The 22,222-nt window shown below is 46.9% G+C and overlaps 1 protein-coding gene across 3 annotated transcripts; it reads left to right on the top strand.

Annotated features, from left to right (window-relative positions):
- The first annotated feature begins 1,692 nt into the window (after positions 1 to 1,692).
- Positions 1,693 to 21,099, top strand: CUNH19orf81 (chromosome unknown C19orf81 homolog). 3 transcript variants are annotated; one of them, XM_027420820.2, is made up of 7 exons: positions 1,693 to 1,736; positions 2,423 to 2,975; positions 4,007 to 4,208; positions 18,722 to 18,794; positions 18,914 to 19,034; positions 20,062 to 20,195; positions 20,757 to 21,099. In XM_027420820.2, the coding sequence occupies exons 2-7, from the start codon at positions 2,832 to 2,834 to the stop codon at positions 20,950 to 20,952; spliced, it is 870 nt and encodes a 289-aa protein (XP_027276621.1). In that variant the 5' UTR covers positions 1,693 to 1,736; positions 2,423 to 2,831; the 3' UTR covers positions 20,953 to 21,099. The 3 variants fall into 3 exon arrangements, with proteins under 3 accessions (XP_027276621.1, XP_027276622.2, XP_035302729.1); XM_027420821.2 differs by lacking the exon at positions 20,757 to 21,099 and having other exon boundaries at positions 18,914 to 19,071; positions 20,062 to 20,168; XM_035446838.1 differs by lacking the exon at positions 2,423 to 2,975 and having other exon boundaries at positions 1,702 to 1,736.
- Positions 21,100 to 22,222: the final 1,123 nt, after the last annotated feature.

The following is a 22,222-nucleotide window of genomic DNA, read 5'->3' as shown; positions in this document are numbered from 1 at the left end:
ATTCCTGCCTACCTGCTGGGAATCCCTTATGGTGCCACCCAAGGCCACCTGAAAAACCAGTGCTTGAGGTGGGCCAGGCTAGGCCCAGGGGTTCAAAGAGAGGTCATTTAATCACACACATCTCTGTTCATATCCATGCCTGCATGAACACTGGTTCCCTTCTAGTGCTCAGTAGCAAGAGCTAACCCCAAAAGAGAGGTCAGCCAAGTTGCCAGGGTTTGTACAGAGGCAAGTAGAAAAGGAAACCCTCTAAACAGGGCTGCAGCCAGCACTGCTGCAGTACTGACATCATTTGTGGAACTGAGAAAAATGCTGATGTGGGAATGTAGGCCCTGGGCTGATGGCCAAGGGCTGCTGATGACCTGACAGAGGTGGCAAAAGTAGCAGAGAGAAATAGCTGGCAGCTTGGCAGAGGGACCAGCCAGGGAACAGAGAAAGAAAAAAAGAAGAAAGGAGACACAGAGCAACAGGAACAAATAGAGAGAGGAGGTGAAAGAGGGGATATAGGGAGAGATGCATTAGGCAGAGATAGGTGGAGACACAGAGCATGATGAAGATGCAGAAGGTTTGGGTGTGAAGTTTGGTGACTGAATGTGGGAGGCATGGATGAGACTCAGAGGGCCCCTCCCTTTCTGCGGGCTTGTTGGCCAATGGTTATTGGTGGAAGGGAAGCCATTTTTCTTTAGTAGTGTAGCTACTGGCAAGTTGTGGTCATACAAGCAGTTCTAATTAAACTCAGTGGGTTATTTTTTTTTAAAAAAAGACATGAAAGTTGGAGTAGGAGGGGAAAGGGTTGGGAAGAAGACTTCCAGAAGGATTGGGAGGGAAATAAGAGAGGTGGGTGGGAGACAGAGTGACAATGTTGGAGAGGTTCCAAAGAAAGAAGAGAGACAACAGGTTGTGGGCTGAGGAGCTGCAAGAGCTGAGTTTTATTAGAATACATTATACACATATATGAAATTGCCAAGGAATAAATAAAACATAAGCATGCATGTCTATATTTGTGATTTTACTCATTTATTTTTAAGAACTTAGGTTGGATTCCACAGAGAGAGAAAGGAGTGAGAACAGGATGGATAAATTGTCCTAGCTACTTTTCTGCTGCTCTGATAAAATGTTCTGACCAAAAGCAACTTAGGGGAGGAAAGGGTTTATTTGGCTCACACTTCCAGGGCACAGTCCATCATTAAGGGAAACCAAAGCAGGAACCATGGAAGAAAACTGCTTTCTTGCTTGCTTGCCACCCATGCCTCTCCTTGGTTATCTTATAAAATTCCAGGCCCACTTGTGTAGGGAATGGTGCCACCCACAGTGGGCTGGGTCCTGCAACAGCCATTAACAATCCAGAAAGCCCCAACAGACATGCCCACAGGCCAACCTAAGCTCGTTAATTCCTCAAATGAGGCTTCTCTCAGATGACTCTAAACTGTGTGGACTTGACAGTTAAAGCTGACCAGGACAGAGGACTTTCACTGAGCCACTGTCCCTAGCAAGAGATGAGGAAACTGATCCCAGAGAATATCAGGTTTGAGTGAGATATTCCCCCAAGGTCTTGTGATGGGGGAAGTCCTTCTGTGTATATGTCTCTCTTATTGGTTAATAAATAAAGTACTGTTGGCCAATAGGAAAGCAAGATAGGTGGGGCTAGGAGTCGAGGATGATTCTGGGAAATGTAGTAAAGACAGGAGTAGCCATGTGATCCTGGCAAGAGAGGATGTATGCCACCGGCGTCTTTGGTAAGATAAGTCTTTATAAAATATATAGATTAATGGTTATGGTTGATACTTAAGACAGAGCTAGCAATCCTAGTCATTTGGCCAACAGCATTGTAAATAATATAAGACTCTGTGTGTTATTTGGGGGCCCTAATGTGGCAGTGGAACTCAGGCCACTGGCAGAAAGAGTTATGGTTCTAGTCTTGGGCATTGAATACTGGATCCCCAGGTAGTTTAGATGTGGCCTTGCTGGAGGAAGTGTGTCTCTCAGAGCAGGCTTTGAGAGTTCAAATATTTGGGCCATTCCCAGTTAGCTCTCTGTCTCCTGCTTGCGGTTAAGAAGTGAGCTTTTAGCTTGCTGTTCCTATCCCTCTGGAACTGTAAGACCAAGTAAATCTTTTCTTTAATTAGTGACTCAGGTTGCACAGCATTCCAGGCTGCCCTGCCTGGTCTCTTCTTCCACAAAGCCCGCTGGGCTGGGGCTCCATTGTTAGACATGGAGGTGCTCACTCACTCACTCACTCACTCACTCATTCACTCACTCACTGCACACGCCTCTAACATGAGGGTTTTGGCAGTCAGTGAAGCTCCTTGTCCTACAGAACTGGAAGTAAAGAAGGTGGCTTAATGAGAGGAAGGAAAGGGCCAGTGTAGCCAAGCGCTCGCTCTCTTCTCTCTCTGTCTCTCTCTCTCTTGCTCTCTCTCAGAACATTGAAAGTCATGGCCACAGAAGATTGACTGAGACCATTAAAAGTATGGACTTTTTAAATTGCCAATAATGGGGCACAACTTTAATCCCAGCACTCAGGAGGCAGAAAGCAGGATGATGACTGTGAGTTCAAGGCCAGCCTGGTCTACATAGTAAGTTCCAGGGCTACATGAAAAGCCCTGTGTTGAAAACAACAACAACAACAACAACAAAACACCAACTCTCCCAAAACAAAACCAGCTAAACTGAAGTTCAAGTTTCTCCATTCCTAACAGGGAATTTTGAGCTTCAGGCACAGCTGGGTCCAATCATTGGAAAGCTGGCTTCTTCTCCTCCACCTGTCTTTGATCGAAAACAAGTTCTGTATCTGCACAGTGACACACCAGGACCACTGTTAGAGAAAGAGAATGAGACTCCTTGGCACTGGAATCTGGGTTGATTTGCAAACCCAGGAAGGAGTTAGGAATGACAACATAACAAAGGCCACCTGGGAATGGAGAGTGGGTATTCCACTCTCAGTGGGTGTGGTGACACATTTCTGCAGCTGGAAGGTGAGGGGCAGCCTGGGCTACAGAGGCCAACTGCCTCAAAAGGGGGGGATAATAATAATAATTAAGGGGGAGATACAAGATACAAAGAGGGGCCAGGCGTTGGTGGCCCACGCCTTTAATCCCAGCACTCAGGAGGCCGAGGCAGGCGGATCTCTGTGAGTTCAAGGCCAGCCTGGTCTTCAGAGCGAGTGCCAGGATAGCTTCCAAAGCAATACAGAGAAATACACAGAGAAACCCTGTGTCGAAAAAAACAAAAACAAAAACAAAAACAACAACAAAAAGATACAAAGGAGGAGCCTGCAGGGAGCATAGGTGAAACTTCCATATCCACACAGGATGGCCTAACAGGCTCCTGCTTGCATAAAGCCTCCCTCCAGTCCTGGCCCTCAGTTCCACTTTTCCCACATTCAGAAATATGGCCCCAGTCCTCTCCCCTCCTCCCCACCTCGTGGCACCATGGTAACCAGGCCCAACCCAACTTCCCCTCCCCCCTTGAGAACTCAGTTTCTGTTTGTCTCCAGGTGTCTAGTGGGGATGAGCAAAGGGCAAGTGGGCACAGAGAGGGGATGAGAGAGGGGTGGGGCGGGGCGGCGGGGGTGAAGACAGCAGCAGCTATGGAAGAAAGGCTGAGGAATCGGCCTGGGAGAAGGGGAAGTAGGAAGGCTCAGAGAGGGTGACAGGATTGGGGAGAAACTCCAAAGAATGAAGAGGGGGCAATCCGGGGGGCTGGGGAGGTGCTGCGGAGGCTGATGGAGAAGGCTGGGGAGATGGAGGGAGAGACCAGTGAGATGGGGAGCAGGGGTGAGACTTCTGGGAGAAGTGCAGAGAGCAACTGGGGCATGGGGTTAGGAGGGAGGGAGGTAGAGAAATGGGGGGAGAACCGAGGACAGGGATGGGGCAGGAGGGGTTCAGAAAGAGATGTCAGAAGACAGGGAGAGACGGGGAAGGAAGCAGAGATGAAAGGATGCAGGGACTGGGGCGCACACCGAGTCCCTGAGGTTAGGGGAACGCGCCTGTCCTTGTGGTCACAGCCTTCCAGTTCCGTGTTTGTCACACGTGGTTTCAAAGAGCAAGAAGCAGGAGCGGAGGGAAAGAGCTGGGGTGTGTGGCCCTGTGTGAGCACTCCACCCCATCTTCCTGGACCTCCTCCGACCCGCCTCTCCAGGATGCAGCCAGAGGTGGAGACGCTCAGCTCTCCCAACCTGGGAATCCCCGGCTCGCACAGGGATGCAGGTGAGCAAGCCGCGGGGCAGGCCAACCGGCAGTTGGTCCTCGAGCCTTGAACTACATATTTCCCAGGAGGCCCTGCCGTTCCCTGGCTGAGACCCTGGTTACAGAACTACATTGCTCTCGGGGCTCTGCAAGTCTCCAGTGTGGTAAGCCCCAAACTACATCTCTCAGAGGACATTGCAGTTCCCCGGGTTCATAACTACTTTTCCACCAGGCTCCCTTGTTAATATTCTGGGATCAAAACTACATTTCCCAGGAGGCCTTGCAGATTCCCTAGTCAAGGGACGACAAACTACATTTATCATAGGATTCTGCAGGTCCCTGGCCAGTATTCTGGGTCCAGTACTGTATTTTCCACCAGCCTCTGCAGTTACTGGGCTGATTAACAGTCTTTTTACACGAAATTCTGCCACGCTCTGAACGCTACTTCTGGGCTCAAAACTACATTTCCCATGAAACACTGCAGTTCCCTAGCTAATATTTTGTGTTTAGTACTCCATTTCCCATCACCCTCTGCAGTTCCATGGCAAACACCCTCGATTTACAAAGAATTTACCATGAAATGCTGCAGTGTCCTGGCTAATATTTCTGAGCCAAGAACTACAGTTCCCATGAGCTTCCTGGGCATCAACAATGCCTCTCAGTCCATTTCTCCCCTAGATAGCTTCATTCCTTGGTCTTGCACAATAGTTCAAGGTCTTCATGACCTTCTCAGTTCCCTGTTCTTATTTTCAAATGGCCTCACCACTAACCCAGATACTGAACCAGACCCCAGGTGCCAATCTTCTACCCCAGCCTCTCCCAGTTCCCCTGCCCGTGGTGTGTGTGTGTGTGTGTGTGTGTGTGTGTGTGTCCCGCCCCACAGCCCATCATCTTTATCTTACTGACCTCTGGTTGTCTCTGGGTCCCCCTCCCTCCCGTCCATAGTTCTTACTGTCTCCAATAGAGACCTTACCTCCCTGTCTTTAGTCTCTCTGCTCCACCTGGACCCAACCTGGTTCCAGGGAGTCTTGCTAACAGCCAGACAGACCAGGGTTGTCTCTTGCTCATATCAGCCCTAGGCTTGTAGCCCCTTTCAGCACAGTTCACACACTTCCCAAATACTGAGTGACAGAGACTTACACTGTAAAGAGTAGGAATGGCATTGTCCTACACAAAAAGCAGAGAGAGATTAAATTTAGTGACACCATCAGGGACCCAGTTTCTTTCATCTCCCAGAGTTTGAATTTGAGATACATTTCCTTGGCATACCATCTTGACTACCTAATGGTCACCAGGTAGCTGCCATAATTTCAACCATCATTTTCAAAAGTCTTCATTCTTAGAGCTCCCCAGATGTCCTCTTCTCTCATCTCAACTGCAAACACTCAGTTGTCTGCCTCATCCTACTTAGCAAGAGGAACAAGATGACCTTATTATTCCACTGGGGGTGGGGTTTCAATGCTAGCTGTACCCACCGCCCATTTAACAAAAATCTCTGCCACTAGGGCTCAAGCAGTCCTAGTATTTTAAATTCTTACCAGGTGGTGCTGACAAACTGGTATTGGGACATTTTGATTTAAGCCTAATGACTATTTCTGAGGACCTGGGAGCAGAACTATAACTCTGGAGACCTGCCCCCATGTGACTCACTTCCTCCAGCTAGACCCCTCCCCAAAAGATCCCATCGCCTGCAAAACAGCGACCCCAACTGGTATCATGTATTCAAACACGTGAGCCAGTAGGGACATTTCACATACAAACTATAAAACTTAACAAATTCCTACAGTAAATCTGGTAGTGGTGGCACACACCCTTAATGCCAGTCTAATACTCTTAAGTTTTCTGGTGAACAGGTGTTTTCCATCGTCCTCCGGGATACATAGGAAGCCATAGAGATGCTGTCAAGGAGAGAACTTCTTGAATCTAACAAATTAGTAAATACCCTTTTCCCCCAGTATTTGGAATCAAACCTAAGGATTTGTGAGTGCTAGGCAGGGGCTCCAAAACTGTCTTTCACTGTGTGATTCTAGGCAGGTACCATTGAGCCATGTCCCCAGCTCCTCACTAGGTGTGTTGGCTCTCATAGGCTCATAAATTTGAATGATTAGTCACCAAGAAGGGGGACAGTTTGAAAGTATTAGGAGGTGTGGCCTTGTTGAAAAACCTGTGTTTCTGGTGTTGGGAGTTGAGGTTGCAAAAGCCCATGCCGGCCCCACCCCTCTCTCTGCCTGTGGATTGGCATGTAGCCCAGTGCCACGTGTGCTACCATGCTTCCTGACATGATGGCAATGGACTAAGCCTCTGAAACTTTGAACAAGACCCCAATTAAAGTTGCCTTGGTCATGGTGTCTCTTCACAGCAAGAGAACACTGACTAGGACAGGAGTTGGTGCCAGGGAGCAGAGTATTGCTGTGACAGCCTGGCAAGGCTGCTTGGTGGAGCAGTGTGGACTTTGGAACTTTGGACTAGAAAAGCAGTTGAGGCTTAATGGACCATACTAGTAGGAACATGTATCTTGCAGAATATTACTTTATGTAAAGGTGTGTTACATTTGTCTATGCTCCTTTTGTTTAATTATGTAAAGATGTGTTGCTGTTTTACCTTGCTTAACTAAGACACCTGGTTAGTTTACTAAAAAGTGGATGGCCAATAGCTAGGCAGGGGAGAGATAGGTAGAGCTGGCAGGCAGAGAAAATAAGTAGAAGGAGGAATCTAAGCTTGATAGAGAAGGGAGAGAGAACAAGGGAGAAAGACAGGGAGACGCCCATGGCCAGCCAACCTGCCCTCCAGCCAGACAGGGAAGAAACAGGAAAAGTAAGACACACAGAAGGAAAGAAAGGTAAAAGGCCCCAAGGCAAAACATAGATGAAGAGAAACAGCTTAAAATAAGTTATAGGAACTAGTGGGACAAGCATAAGACAATGATGAACATTCATAACCAATAAGAAGTCTTGCCGGGAAGTGGTGGCGCATTCCTTCAATCCCAGCACTCTGGAGGCACAGGCAGGTAGATGGATCTCTGTGAATTCAAGGCTAGCCTGGTCTACAAAATGAGTTCCAGGACAGCCTGTTACACAGAGAATCCCTGTTTCAAAAAAAAGCAAACAACAAAAAGAAGTCTCCATGCTATGATTTGGGAGCCAAAAGAAAATATGTTACATTGGTGGTCCCATTGTGTTGTTTAAATTTCCACATATGGCCTAAGAAATCTGGAAAAAAACCAACCCCCCCCAAAAAAAAACCAGACAAGGTTTCTTTAAGAGGCTCTGTCTACAGTGACCAGTATGCCAAGTAGCAATAGCAAGATAAGTAAAAACATCTGAGCACCAATAGTCCAGAGCTGAGGGGGAGGGTTGAATGCAGCTCCCAGTTGAATGCAGCTCGAGGCCATAAAGCTTGGCTTTCATGGACCTGAGTGGGGCAGAGCCAGCCGCCAGTGCAAAGCTGCTTAGCAGTTTAAGGTTTGACTTACACAGTCAGAAAATAGAGACATGCAATAAAGACAGGTCCAGACAGAAAAATCCTGTAAACAGATTGCAATGTGTTGAAAAATGTGCATAAGAAAATGGATATAGACAGGCATAGAAAAAATAGTTTATAAATAATAAAATAAATAGAGAGTAAAGTATTATAAAAGAATAAGGCAGGTACATATGGGAAATTCACAGGGAATCTAGATCCTGTATGGTGTTGTGTTGACTTTAAATTTTTTTGAATGGTGATAGTCAAGTGAAAGCTGCTGAGAGACATTGGGTTGTAAACAGGACTGCTGAATTAGGCCAGCCTAGATAACTTTAGGGATGTCTTAACTTTAAAATGGAAGTCAGAAAATGTATTGCTTTGGGGGAGACATTATTCTTCTGTTTTCATAGGAAACAAGTCTGTGGATTCCTTCAAGGTTAATAGAGTTTTGATTGGGGGACCAGTTTTGATTGGGGGAATATCAGAAGCATTTATTACAAGCTATTGTAGGCCATGATGCAATTACAGTTTATAGCAATTGATAATTCAGATGTCAACCCATCAGAGAAATTATTCTCAGATGGAGGAACCCTGCCAGGCAGGGCCTGAAGACTCTGAAAACTGTGCAACAGCTATGATATCTCCCATTACCATGCATTTCCATGTATGTAATCTCATGACTGCATCTCAAACTTATGGGCACATATATGTGTGGGTGATCAGGAAGATTACTTTTAACTGTAATTATGGTTTTGATGTATAGAAAATATATTAGGACATGCTTCATAACTAGATCTATTTGTCCCACAAGGACTGTAGACACTTAAAAGCCTGCTTTGTTCCTTTTGCAGACTGACTGCACTCAATTAGCTCATTTTTACCTCAGAACAAGTTCAAACTAGAATAAAGGCTTTTTGTAAATAGATCATAAGTTTAAAACTTTACAACTATGCACAAGGTCAATCAAGGTTAACCAAGGTTGCTGAACAAAGTACCCAAAGAAAAACATGCCAATTATTTGCTTGCCAAGTCTGCTGACAATAGACCTATGTCTCAAGTTTGTCTCTGGGCATTGTGTCCCCTGCCTCCTGGTCTGGTTACAGTCTTACTCCTGAAGCCTTGAAATCCTTGTGTTGCCATGGTAAATGGCTCGGCTTCTTATTCGATTACCCAAGGGATGTGAATTTGACCAATGAGATATAACTCTTGTGATTTTTTATTATTATTGTTCCAAGCCTCCTGTAAAGTGGAGAGTCTTTTAGGCTAGAAAGAGAAGAAGCTAGGAGAAATTAAAAGTAGGACAGGAGAATTAGAATAGAGACAGAAGAATAAAGAGACCGATTCGGAAAAGCACAGTGTGAGAGAGTCTGTTCATTCATCCTCGGATACGCAAAGAAAACAGTACCTTTTACTTGTTGTAGCATCCAGTCTGAACCTTGAAGAGAGTCTTGGAGTTGGACCTGAAAGGCTTTAATTAGGGGAGACCTCCTGAAAATCTTGGCTACAGACATAAAGAATTAAACCAAGAAAAACTACAAGACAGGTGACATATTTACTGGTCCCTCTGCATGGGAACAGCTCTGAGACTGGGCAACAAATGTTACAGCTAGTTTTCCCAGGACTTAAGCATTATCTCAATTTTCTCAGGGTCCCCTAGAGATACTGTTGTCTCCAGACAACAGGAAATAATTTTAAGAACACAATGCCCACATTCCTAAGACGTGGGGTGGTGGCTTTTGGTTATTCAGTGGATCATGGATGTTTGTCATCATTTAGGGAGGTTGGTTACAAATTGTTACTGGTCATGGTCAGGGAGGAAACTAAGGAAGGAGGTTAGATTGAGAGATCTTTTTCTGAAAAGAAATAGAGGGCATAGAAATGATAAAAGGGTAGATTATTGAATGTACTTTAAACAAAAAAGCAACTATTAATCTCAAATATTTTACATTGGTATGGATTTTTGTATATTGGTAGAAATTTAAGGTTATTTTTTGTTATAACATGCTGTATATATGTTTCTACTTTTGTTTACAGGCTTTTGTATATTGACCTAAATTTAAGCTTATTTTTGTTATAACATACTGTGGTATATAGCTCTTTGTTTAAGGGATTTTGTATATTGATACAAATTTAAGGTTATTTTTGATACAACATACTGTATATATGTTTCTACTCTTATTCATGGCATTGTACCTATGCAGTTCATTTTAAAATGTAAGATAAAGTTCTAGTCCTTGAAAGCTATATTATTATAAACCACTTAGGATAATTTAAAAAATGCAACTTAGTAGTTAGACATCTGTAACAATGAAACTTGTAGTTATGTTAGGTTTTCAAGATCATCAGAGCTATATTTTAGATAGATAGTCTCTAAACACTTCAAAAAACTACAAAATATGTCATTTAAAATGTTTTGTTATATAGGTTTTTCATGACAGTGAGATGTGTCTGCTCCTAGCAGCACCAATCTACTTCAAAAGGATTATGTGCAACAAAGGACCTCCATATGGAGTTTCATTTCATAGCTAGCCATTTGGGCAAGAAACTGCCCTTGCCTAAACTGCTTACCATCCAAATTGGACGTGCAGGACACAAAGGAAAGTGATTATCGAACTTTACCAAAACAAGGTGGCTCAGTCCCTCAAAATTCATGCTTCATAGAAAAGTCTGCCAGAGGTCAAGATCATGATTGGAAAGCCCAGAGAGACAGCTGACCTGTGCTTGTGGGAGCCAATAGACTTTGGACAGACACCAGGGGGGGAAGGGGGGGACACCTGCTTGGAAGGAACTAGACCCTCTGAATGTGGGTGACAGTTATGTGACTTGATATGTTAGGGGTACCCCTGGCAGTGGCACCAGGACTTGACCTAGGAACATGAACTGGCTTTTTGAAGCCCATTCCCTATGGTAGGAAACCTTGCTTAGCCTTGATATGTGGGGATGGCCTTGGTCCTGCCTCAACTTGGTATGCTGGATTTTGTTGACTCCCCAAGGAAGGCCTTACCCCCACTGAGAATTGGATAGGGGTTGAGAAGAGGGGGAGGGGTGTGGGATGGGAGAAGGGGGAGGAGGGAAAACTTGGGTGGTTATGTAAAATAAAAAATTCATTAAAAAAAAAGAAAAAAGAAAAGTCTGCCAGATCTTATAGGCTTGTAGGGTGAAGATGGATGCCCCCATGTGTTGGAGGAAACTTGGGTGACTGTCCAGGCAGCCACATGTCTCTGTCATTTCTATAGTTTTACAAGTTGCTTGCTCTGCACTTCCTATTTACTCAGGTAATACTGTATCCTTCTGGGGTCTTTGATGGAATTGAAGACTAGATAGTTACAGTTACAGTTTTCCTTAGTTACAATAGAAGGTAAATTAGGTACAGAGCTTTGAATTCATCAAAATAGGACATATGATAGAGTGATTTCTCCAAATTTGCCAAATGCAAATTTATTAAGTTCTTACTTAATAATTGTTCTTATTGTATATGGTCTGACTGTGTTAAAGTTAAAGCCTTTCTTTTTATTTAGACATAAAGGAGGAAATGTTAAAGAATATTACTTTATGTAAAGGTGTGTTACTTTTGTTTAACAATGCAAAGAGGTATTTGTTTACGCTGCATTTGTTTAATTGTGTAAAGATGTGTTGCTGTTTCACCTTGCCTGCTTAAGGCACCTGATTGGTCTACTAAAAAGTTGAATGGCCAATAGCCAGGCAGGAGAGGGATAGATGGGGCTGGTGTACAGGGAGAATAGGTAGGAGGAGGAACCTAGGCTCAGGGAAGAGTGAGAAGAGGGAACGAGGAAGAAGAGGAGACACCTGGGGCCAGCCAGCCAGCTGGCTGAAGCAGGAAGAAGCAGGAAAAGTAGGACACACAGAAGGAAAGAAAGGTAAAAGGCCCCAAGGCAAAGCATAGATGAAGAGAAACAGCTTAAAATAAGTTATAGGAATTGGTGGGACAAGCATAAGATAACGATGAGCATTCTTAACTAATAAGAAGTCTGCATGATGTGATTTGGGAGCTGGTTGGTGGCCAAAAGAACGTTACACACAGAAGACAATGTGGAGGGTGATTTGAACCGTGGGGCCCAGCTCAAGCAGTTTCAGATGGGAACTAAATGACCTAGAGACCATCTGTGGTGCTTTGAATAAGAACTGTGACCATTGCTTTATATATTTGAATGCCCAGTCATCAAAAGTGGAACTACTTAAAAGGATTAGGAGGTGTGGTCCTATTGGCATAGGTGTGGCATAGGTGTTTTGGAGGAAGTTTCTCACTAGGGGTGGGCTATGAGGTTTCAGAAGCCCAAGCTAGGCCCTGAGGCTTTTTCTCTTCCTGCTGCCTACAGATCCATATGTAGAACTATCAGCTCCTTCTCCAGCACCTCTGCCTGTGTGCTGCCATGTTCCCCACCATGATGACAGTGAACTAAAGCTCTGAACTGCGAGCCAGTCCCAATTAAATGCTTTCCTTCGTAAGAGTTGCCGAGGTCATGGTATCTATTCACAGCAATAGAACGTTGACTAAGACAGCATTTTTGTGATATTTTGGAAAAGAATGTGGCATCTTTTGCCCTTATTCTAAATACCTGCCTGAGACTAAACTGAAGAGTTTTTGGATTAATAATGGCATTGGCTGAGATGTCAAGATAGCCTAGTACTGACTGTGTCATGTGGTTATTAGTAATCTCTCTCTCTCTCTTTGGTTTCTTAAAACAGGGTTTTTCTGTGTAACCCTGGCTGTCCTGGAACTCACTTTGTAGACCAGATTGGCATCAAACTCAGAGATTCTCCTGTCTCTGCCTCCTGAGTTCTGGGATTAAAGGGGTCTGCCACCACCACCTGTGTAATAATCACTCTTGTGCAGATATACAATGAAGAGTAACAAGCTGGACGAAGAGAAATACAAAATGTACATTTTGAGGAGAAAAGGAACACCAGTGTCTTAGGGTTTCTGTTGCTGTGAAGAGACACCATTTCCTCTTATAAAGGAAAATATTTAATTGGGTGTCTTACATTTTCAGAGATTTTGTCCATTATTGTCATGATGGGACCTGGTGCTGTGTAGGTGCTGGAGAAGTAGCTGAGAGACCTAAATTTTGCAGGCAACAAGAAGTGGTCCAAGACCCTGGGTGGTATCCTGAGCATATATAAGCCCTCAAAGCCCACCTCTACAGTGATGTGCTTCCTCCAACAACACCATAAATACCTATTGTTAACAAGGCCACACCTCCTAATAGTGCCACTCCCTTTGGGGGCCATTTTCTTTTACACCACCACAACAAGGAAGTGTAATGGACATTGTTCAAACAGATAAAAACAGATAAAAAGCTTTAAAAAAACTTGATGCTAAATGGAATAAAGGGAGTGGTGACATCAGGACAAGACCCAGCTAAGTTTCCAACCTGTGAAACAGAATTAAAGGAATATTAAGCAGTGAATGAAAACATTAATAGCAATAAATGTATTTAAACAGGAGGGCCAACTTCCAACCCCAGGGAGCAGCAGAACTTGGCAGTTTTGGTCACTCTGCCGATAAGGAAAAGTGCTTGTAGGACTGTCCCTGCATGGAGACTCAGAGAGGCCATTGTATAAAGAAAGCAGTGAAGGTAAAGCCTGGATTGTGTTGGAGACCTCAAAATGTTGGGTACCTGCTATGGAAAGTTGCTAGTAGGGATTGGAACCAGCCCGAGGGAAGGGAGTATGTTGCAGTCAGCAGAGCTGAAAGGAGTTGGAGATCTGTACTTTTGTTTGCATTTTATTTTATTTTGAGACACAGTTTTTGCTGTCCTGAAACTCTCTCTGTAAACCAGGTTGGCCTCAAACTCAGAGATCTGCCTGCCTCTGCCTCCCAAGTGCTGGGACTAAGGCCTGTGTCAACACCTCCTAGCAGGAGTTGGAGATCTGAATCTTTGACAATCTTTGACAATGGACATGAAAATGCAGAGTTTGGAGTTTGCCCTACTGGTTTTTGGTCTTGCTTTGGTCTAGTATTTCCTTACTATGTTCTTTCCCCACCCTTTTGGAACACTAATGTGTAATCTGCTTTTTGATTTTGATTTTACAGGGATTACAGTTTAAGAGATTGCCATGAGTCTCAGAAGAGACTTTGAACTTTGGAATTTTAAACATTGTTGAGACTGTGATAGACTGCGGAGACTTTTGAAGTTGGGCTGAATGCATTTTCCATTATGTTATAGCTTACAGGCCTGTGGGGGTCGGAGAGGGGAATGTGGAGGTTTGAATAGGAATAACCCCCTAGACTCATGTGTTTGAAAGCTTAGTCAACAGCAAGTGGAACTGTTTGAAAGGCTTAGGATTAGGAGGTGTGGCCTTCTTGGAGGAAGTGTACACTGGGGGTAGGCTTTGAGATTTCAAAAGCCCATGCCAGTCCCAGTCTCTCTCAGCTTGTGGATCATGATGTAGCTCTCAGCTGCTTCTCCAGCACCATCACTATCTGCATGCCACTAAACTTCTGAAACTGTAAGCAAACCCACAATTAAATGCTGTCTCTTATAAGATTTGTCTTGGTCATGGTGTCTCTTCACAGCAATAGAACAGTGACTAAGACAATGGGGTGTTCTAGGCAGGGGCTCTACCACTGATCTACATGCTCAGCCTTTTATTATTTGAGGCAGGGTAGCTCAGGCCAGCCTTGAGTTTTTGATCTCCTTGTGCAGCCTTCTGAATAGCTGGTATGAGATTGGCCACCATGCCTAATTGTGTGTGTGTGTGTGTGTGTGTGTGTGTGTGTGTGTGTGTGATATGCACAAGCTATGAAAGTCTTTTATTACTGAATAAATACACTTTTAGTAACTCATTGCATCGTTATAGGGATTAGAAATGCTGCTACAGTTTAGAAAATTCCAGTAAATATTTAACATCACATTTCCTGAGAAACCATTCTTTAGTCTCCATAGATGTCTCTAGGGTTGTCCATCCATATCTTCTGAGTGATCAAACACACTTCCAGGGTATATCAATTTCCTTCTTTGTTACCAGGATAGACATGCAGAGTTTTAATATGGAGAGTTTCACCCTATGGAAAAATCAAGACTATCTCACCCTATGGAAAAATCAAGACTATCATTTAAGGAGCTCACTTTTCCCAGCAATGCCTAGCTGCAATGTGAGCAATATTTTCTTGATTGTGTTTAACAGGAGCACTGACTACATTTGTAGGGACATTATACAGACGATAAATTGCAGACACAATCTCATTTTTACCAATTTTGATTTCAGCTGTGTCTGCATATTGGGGTGGGAGGGAGAGTTAGCATTGACATCTTCAATCACAGGCCACTTTTTTTTGAGACAGGATTTCTCACTGGCCTGGAGCTCACTGATTCAGTTAGATTGGCTGAGGAGCAAGCCCAGGGATCCTTCTGTCTCCACTTCCCCAGCACTGGGATTACAGATGTATCTTGGCATGCCTGATTTTTACATGAGTTCTGGGGATCATACTTAAGTATTTATGTTGCATGGTATCTCAGTTTGTTTCCTGTTGCAACGACAAAATATCCTGACCTCCCCAAGAATTAAGGAAGAAAGGGATTATTTGGCTCACAGTTCTGGGTCTAAGACATCAGGGAAGTGAAGACATTGGGATTTTGAAGCTGCCGGTCAGATAATATACCCTGGCAAGAGCAGAGAGCAATGAGCCCATGCATACATGCATGCCGGAGCTCTTCTTGCTGTTCCCACTCTTGTTCATACAATCCAGAGAATGACAATGTGCCCAGAGAGCAATGCTGCCTACAGTGGGTGTGCTTCTCACTTCCATTAACACAGCAACTCCTGCAGACATATCCACACAACACCCTGATCTGGACAGTTCCACACTGAGATGTTCTTCCAAGATGATTCTGGATTGTGTCAAGTTGACAAGTAAAAGCAAGCATCACACAAGGCAAGCACATTACTGAGCCATCTCCATAACCCCATCCAAATTGCTAGGGATTTTAAGCACACATATCCACCATGTCATAGTGACAGTTGACAAAATCTACAATTCTTCCAGGAGATTCTCTTGTGTAGTACATACTTAGATTCCTATGTCTAAATCTGCACGAGAAGCCCTGATGCATGTCCAGATTTGCTTGTTTTTGTTACTTTCCAGTTGGTTTGGCTGAGTTGGGACTCAAGCAGTTCATATAAGGGTTGCAGCTCATGTCTCCTGGGGCTTTCCCAGTCAGTGTTCACCCTGGACCATCTCTGCACTTGGCGCTCTGCCAGATGCCAGGGCAAGAACATTGAGTCTGAGGCTGGAAAGATGTCTCAGTGCTTCCAGCTCTTGCTGAAGACCCAAGTTCAGTTTCCATCACTCAACTTGGGTGGCTCCTGACCACCTCTCTCCAGCATCCGTGGGTATGTAACAAAATTAAAAATAAAATAAAATTTAAAACAATAATAACAAAACACATGGAGGCTGTGGTGAACATGGGGGCTGTGGTGAACATGGAGGTTTCTTTCCTGCCAGGTCCACTGCCCTTCAGCCCCAAATAAGCACGCAACGATATATTATTAAATTGTTGGCTGAGGGCTAGGGCTTCTTACTGGCTATCTCTCTCTTAATTATTAACCCATTCCTATTAATCTAAGTATTTCCGTGTGGTCTTATCTTACCCAAGCAGGGTCTGAACCTGTTACTCCTTCCTCGGTTACATGGCCTCTCTACTCAGCATTCTCTTCATCTCCTAGCCCTGCCAGTCTTCCTGCCTCTACTCGCCAATCAGTGTTTTATTCATCAACCAATAAGAGAAATAGAAATATATTCTCAAGAAATAAGAGAAATATATAGAAGAATGTCCCCCATCACTGTGGACTGGGTATGGTGGTGCACACCTACCATCCTAGCACTCAGGAAGTTGAGGCAGGAGGGTGGCATGAGTTCAAGGCCAGCGGGGGCTACATAATGAGTTCAAGACTGCCTGGGCTGTAGATTGAGACCCTGCCTCTAAACAAAGTGCTTGCCATGCTAGGATAAGGGCCTAAATTCAATCCCCAGAACCCATGTTAGACAAAACAAGATGGGCAGGAGAGATGGCTCAGCAGTTCATGCCTAAGACCTGAGTTTGGTTCCCAGTCCCCACATCAGGCAGCTAACAGCCACCTGTTATTCCAGCTCCAGAAGATGTGATGCCCTCTTCTGGTCTCTGCAGGCACTTCATGCATGTGGCACATACAGAGACACAAATAAAAACAAAAATAAATCTCGAAAACAAGGCAGGTTTGGTACACACCTGTAATCCCAGCTCCATACAGGCAGAGACAGGCAGGTCGCTGAGACTCATGGACTAGCCAACTTGGTGAGCTCTAGTCCAGTGGACAATTCTGTCTCAAAACAAAGTGGATAGTGCCTTATGAATAGCACCTGAGGTTCACCTCTGACCTCCACACACATATGGACATGTGTGTAAACACATTGTTGAGTAAATGGACCTCACACTGCTCATAAACTTGGTGACAACCAATTGTATAGTATTGTGGAATTAATTAGTTACATAACTGTGCCTGTATGGAGAACAAACCACAGTGTGTGTGTGTGTGTGTGTGTGTGTGCACGCGCACGCAGGAGAGACACTCTGCAGCACTCTCAGGGAGCGAGGTCAGCTCAGCGTTGAACGAAGCAACCAACGAGTGACAAAGTGGCATGACCTGATGAGTCGTGTACATTACCAGGGACATAGTCCTAGAGTCTCCAGGGAGGGGCTGGGTCATGTCTCAGTGGAAGAGCACCTGCCTAACACTTTGAAAGGTCCCAGGTTTGATTCCCAACACCATCAATGAGTCATTTGGCACATCACAGTAATACATTCTGGAAATCTGTGTGTGAAGTATGTCAGAGCCATAAGACAGGAAAGAGGCACTGAGCCAGGCCGGAAACCCTTTTCAAGACAGGGTTTCTCTGTATCACAGTTCTGGCTGTCCTGGAACTCTCTCTGTAGATCAGGCTAGCCTAAAACTCACAGAGATCTGCCTGCCTCTGCCCCCCAAGTAGTGAGATTAAAGGCGTGTGCCACCACTGTCTGGCAGTTTCTATATTTTGAACATCTATGGGTCTGGCCCCTCACAGTGATATAACCTCACAGTGCTCTCATCTCAGTATGTCTTGCTGTAGTGGCCCTGTCTGGAGTTGATGTCAAGGGTCACTGTTTCTGCCAGTAAGAACATCCTACAGTCCTGACTGTCATGGGCAACTCTTCTCTCCTCTGCCTTGAAATACAATAACATAGAGGAGGCAGACCTTAATTTGTTTCAGAGTAGGTTGTAGGATGCTTGTACTCTACAAGACAACTCATGGGCCCAGGAGCCTTCTACATTGTTGCTCAGCATATCGCAACATGGTTGAAACTGGGTTACTGCTCCATTTGCATTCCAGCCCATCTGAAGGAAGGAGCCAAACATCAAAGACAGTTTCATTTCTTCCTTCTTTCTCTCCCTCCCTCTTCTTCCTTCTCTTCCTTTTCTTCTTTCTCCTTCCTTCTCTCCTCCCCACACTTTCCCTGTGAAGCCCAGGCTGGCCTCAAAGTCACTGTGTAGACCAGACTGCCTTTGAGCTTATGGCAACCCCTCTGCCACAGCCTTCCTAGTGCTGCAATGCATCCAGCAGCTAATGCAGATGTGTTGGCTCACTCTTGCTCACACTGTTGGTGAGAACTTGGTTGCCAGGTCACAAAGAAGCTGGTGAGGGAGGCTAGACCCCCTTATGCCTGTACAACCCTAGGGCTGAAGAGGGGAAATAGTTCATGTGTGTCAGTCACTAGCCAAGGAAAAAGAGAGGCCCATCAGCTAATGATAAGGTTGGCAAGAAGGGGTCACATGTGAGGAACTTATAGGTCAAGTTCCAATCAGCAGGCTGGACTTTGGTATTGGTTCTGGGCAGAGCTGAGCCTAGCGAGGAATCTGGAGTCAGAGCTGGAGTGGAAGGGTGGATTGTGTAGCTTCCAGATGCTATCTCAGGGACTGGCCTCTAAGATCTAGCTTTCTGGGGTGGTGTGCACACTGCTGGGTGATTCTCATCTGAAGACAGTCATGGCTGCCAAGGGTCCTCAGCAGGTGACACTGGGTTCTCTTGTCCCTAGGATCCATCCTTGTGGATTTGGAGGCTACAGAGGAGTCCATGGCTCGGAGTCTGGGCAGGCCTGTCAAATCCTCGTGAGTCCCCATCTCCATGACCTCTGACTTCAGTTCCTGCAGAAGTGGCAGCAACAGCCCCTGACTTCAGAGGTCCCTTTCCTCGCCTTGCTTCTCTCCTCCCCTCCCCCCTCCCCCAGAAAGCAGTACCTGCGGCAGGTTATCTCAGAATACGAGGCACTGGATCGTGAGCTCCCATGTATCCGAAAGTTCTCAGCACCGCCCTCTGCTCAGCCCCTCTGCCTCTGCATGGAGACTTCGGTGAGAGACCATCAGCTCTCTGCACGGTTTGGCTTGGGTAATGAGAGGATCACCTGATCAGAACTGAGATGGTCAGTGTTTAAGATCAGGTTAAGGGTCAGGCATGGTAGTGTGCATCTGTTATCCCAGCACTCTGGAGGCAAAGCCAGGAGGAGCAGGTTGACATCAGCCTCCATTTCACAGTGAGTTCCAGGCTAGCAGGGCTACCTGAGCTCCTGTCTCTCTCTCTCTCTCTCTCTCTCTCTCTCTCTCTCTCTCTCTCTCTCTCTCTCTCACACACACACACACACACACACACACACACACACACACACACTTGAGACCATATCTGCTTGTATCTGACATTAAGAGGCACCTACTGGGTACTAGGCACCTCTTTGGGTGTCTGTGTGACTTTCCTCTGTCATGGAGTTGCTCTCCCACCCCATTTCTCCTTTTCTTTGTGCCTTTGAGGAAGGGACCCCAGTGTACCATCATACCACCCTGGGCACAGCAGATCTCTTTCACATCCAGAAGCTAAGCAGGCCTGGTTAGTGCACAGGTGGGAGGAAGAGGCCCTTCAGCCTCTCTTGAAGACACCCCTAATGTCTGACAGGTGGCAGTCAGAGGAGGTCAGTTGTCTCCTTCTACCTTTACGTGGGCTATGGGGATTGAACTCAAGTCATCAGGATTGCACAGCAAGCACCTTTACCAGCCATCAACACATCCCCCAAACAGCTTCCTCTGAGCCTTCTGATAACTGCACCACCTTAACATGAGATCATAGGTCCAAATTCTGGCAAGAATCCTCCAGAATTTTAAGGCATCATTTATGGCTGGTTTCTGAGAGTTTCCCTGTAGGGTGGGTGAAGCTGTAACCATTCTGGTTTTTGAGAATGCCCTTGATTGGCAGATGTCATAGTACCCAAGAGACACCTGTGGTCTCCCCTTTGACAAGAGTGACAGAACCTAGTGGTTCTGAAGGTAGAGTCTGGGCCAGGCTCCAACCAGGGTGATAAGGGCTGAAGCTGTATGCATCCACACGCAGGAGGATTTCACGCACCTGGAGGTGCTGGAGGCTCTGGAGGCCGAGCTGCCCGGGGCCATGGACAGTGGGCGTGTGAGCAGCATCCGGTATGAAAACATGAATGTCATCTGCGGGACCGCAGGCCGCAGGGACAGGTGAGCCCACGCATGGACGTGGTCTGGGGTAAGCGGCTGATGGACAGACTTGGGAGGGCTGTAGCCAGGATCTTAACAAGTGGAGCTGGGAGGAGGAGTCGGCGCGAGTGAGAGAGGAAGTGAGGGACAGAGCCAAGCAGTACCAAGGTGTGTGGGGGGGGGGAGGGCACAGTGAGCACAGTGAGGGGCCTAGAGTGGGAGGCTGGTGGGTGGGGTTAGAGTGAGGGGTGGAGCTGAGAGCCACTGAAAGACCAGAGAGAGATGGTGGAGCCAAGGGGAGGGGGGGTGTCACTGAGATATTAGGCCCAGAGCCACCCAGAGGGGAGGGTCCTCGGCTGAGTGGCACTTTGGGCACAATCAGAATGTTGGAATCGAAGGGGCGGGCCTGGGCTGAATGGCATTTCTAGCCGAATCGGATAAGGACAACAGCGAGACCAGGGCCTGGCGCATCCTTGGCGAGGTGAAAGAGATACCGGGCAGCAGAGACGGCAGCGGCGGCCGCGAGCGAAGGCGGTCAGGGTGAATCCCAGCGACGTCCCTTGGTTTTCGCCTCGCCCGCAGGTGGCTCATCACTGTCACAGACTTCCAGACGCGCTCGCGCCTGCTGCGCTCGGGACTCAGCCTCCGCGGAATCGCGCACCCACTGGTGCGCCACGACGACCTGCTGCTGGGCGACTACCGCCTTCACCTGCGCCGATCCCTGGTCCGACGGCGTATGCTCGAGGCTCTGGGAGCGGAACCCGTGGAGGAAGATTGACGCGTGGCGGGGGCGGGCCCCAGCTGCACCCCGCCCCCAGGCCCAGCGAATCAAAGGGGCGTGGCCTCCCTAGGAAGGAGGCGGGGCCGGCTCGAGGGGGTGGATACTGTGAGTTTAATTATAAAGAATGACCTGATACAAAAGCCATTTCTCTCAGCAAAGTCTCGTTGGGTGTGGGGGCGGGGCAGACCTCCGCTGTCATCCACCTTCAGGTCACACCCCATCCTTGCGATCCTGCAGGAGGAGCCCAACTCCTTTCTCGTCCCCTCCCGCCCCCTTGGAAGACAGTTCTACGGCTTTTATTTCAGGATTCTCCCCCCCCCCGTTAGGATTTGTGTGTGTTCTAGGGTTTTTTTAATTTTTATTTTGCTTTGTATATTTTTTTTCTTTTGCTATTGTTTCTCTTTTTGCTTCGTCTCTCCTCTCCACCCCGCTCCCCCATCCAACCCCTCCCCCTTCCCTCTCCCCACTCCTTCCCCGCCCCCCTCAACCCCACTCCCTACTCCCTCCTCAACCCCGCGGCACCCATCCGGAATTAACAAGCCCTTGATAGACAGGCGCCGCGCAGGCCCCCTGCGGACGGGGGGCATCCGACCAGGGGGAGAGGGCGGATAGGGGTCCAGCGCCACCTCCTCTCAGTCCTCACCACCTCCCCCCTCCCGCGACCCTCCCACAAGGATCCCTGCATTTCCCTGACGTGGTGAGGGGAGGGGGTTGTCCCTCCCCTCGTGGACGGAGCGCCCCCGGGGGGCCTGGGGGCAGCTTTAGGGAATAGGCTAGGGGTAAGGGAGCTCCCTTCTTTGGCAGCTGAACATGGGGGTAACCTGAGGGCGATGCCCTTCCCCCTTTTACCCACAGCAGGGGAGGGGGCTACCTAGGGGAGGAGAGGTGGCTTTAAATTCCCAAGCCCCAGAAGCAGGGAGGGGGAACGTGCGGGGTGGGAGGAGCCATGCTGGAAGGATGGGGAGGGGTAATCTGGGAGAGAAGAAGGGGTTGGGGGAGGAGGGGATCTTCGTGCAAAATGGACAGATGGAAGGATGGATGGATGGTCTGAGTGACAGCCTAGTGAGCAGGGAGCCAGCGTGCACGCGCAGGGTCTCCTCTCCCTAGGGACAGCAGGAGGAGGTGAGCAAAGATCTAGAGTGGGCTCAGGAAAAGAGGAGGAGAGGACTGGCTAAGAGTACGTGAGAAAGCAAGTATGCAAACGAAAAAGAGGCCAGACTCTGCAGGGCAACCGGAAAAGTTACCTAGAAAGACCACAACAGTGCAG

The sequence above is a fragment of the Cricetulus griseus genome, chromosome 6 (assembly GCF_003668045.3).
Source record: "Cricetulus griseus strain 17A/GY chromosome 6, alternate assembly CriGri-PICRH-1.0, whole genome shotgun sequence".
Lineage (NCBI taxonomy): Eukaryota > Metazoa > Chordata > Mammalia > Rodentia > Cricetidae > Cricetulus > Cricetulus griseus.
This window is presented reverse-complemented; position numbering and strand designations above follow the sequence as displayed.

Coding starts and splice junctions, on each gene's coding strand:
- CUNH19orf81 (XM_027420820.2), top strand. CDS start 2,832: ATGAGACTCCTTGGCACTGGAATCTGGGTTGATTTGCAAACCCAGGAA. Junction 2,976..4,006: donor CACATTTCTGCAGCTGGAAG/GTGAGGGGCAGC, acceptor TTGTGGTCACAG/CCTTCCAGTTCCGTGTTTGT. Junction 4,209..18,721: donor CGGCTCGCACAGGGATGCAG/GTGAGCAAGCCG, acceptor TCTTGTCCCTAG/GATCCATCCTTGTGGATTTG.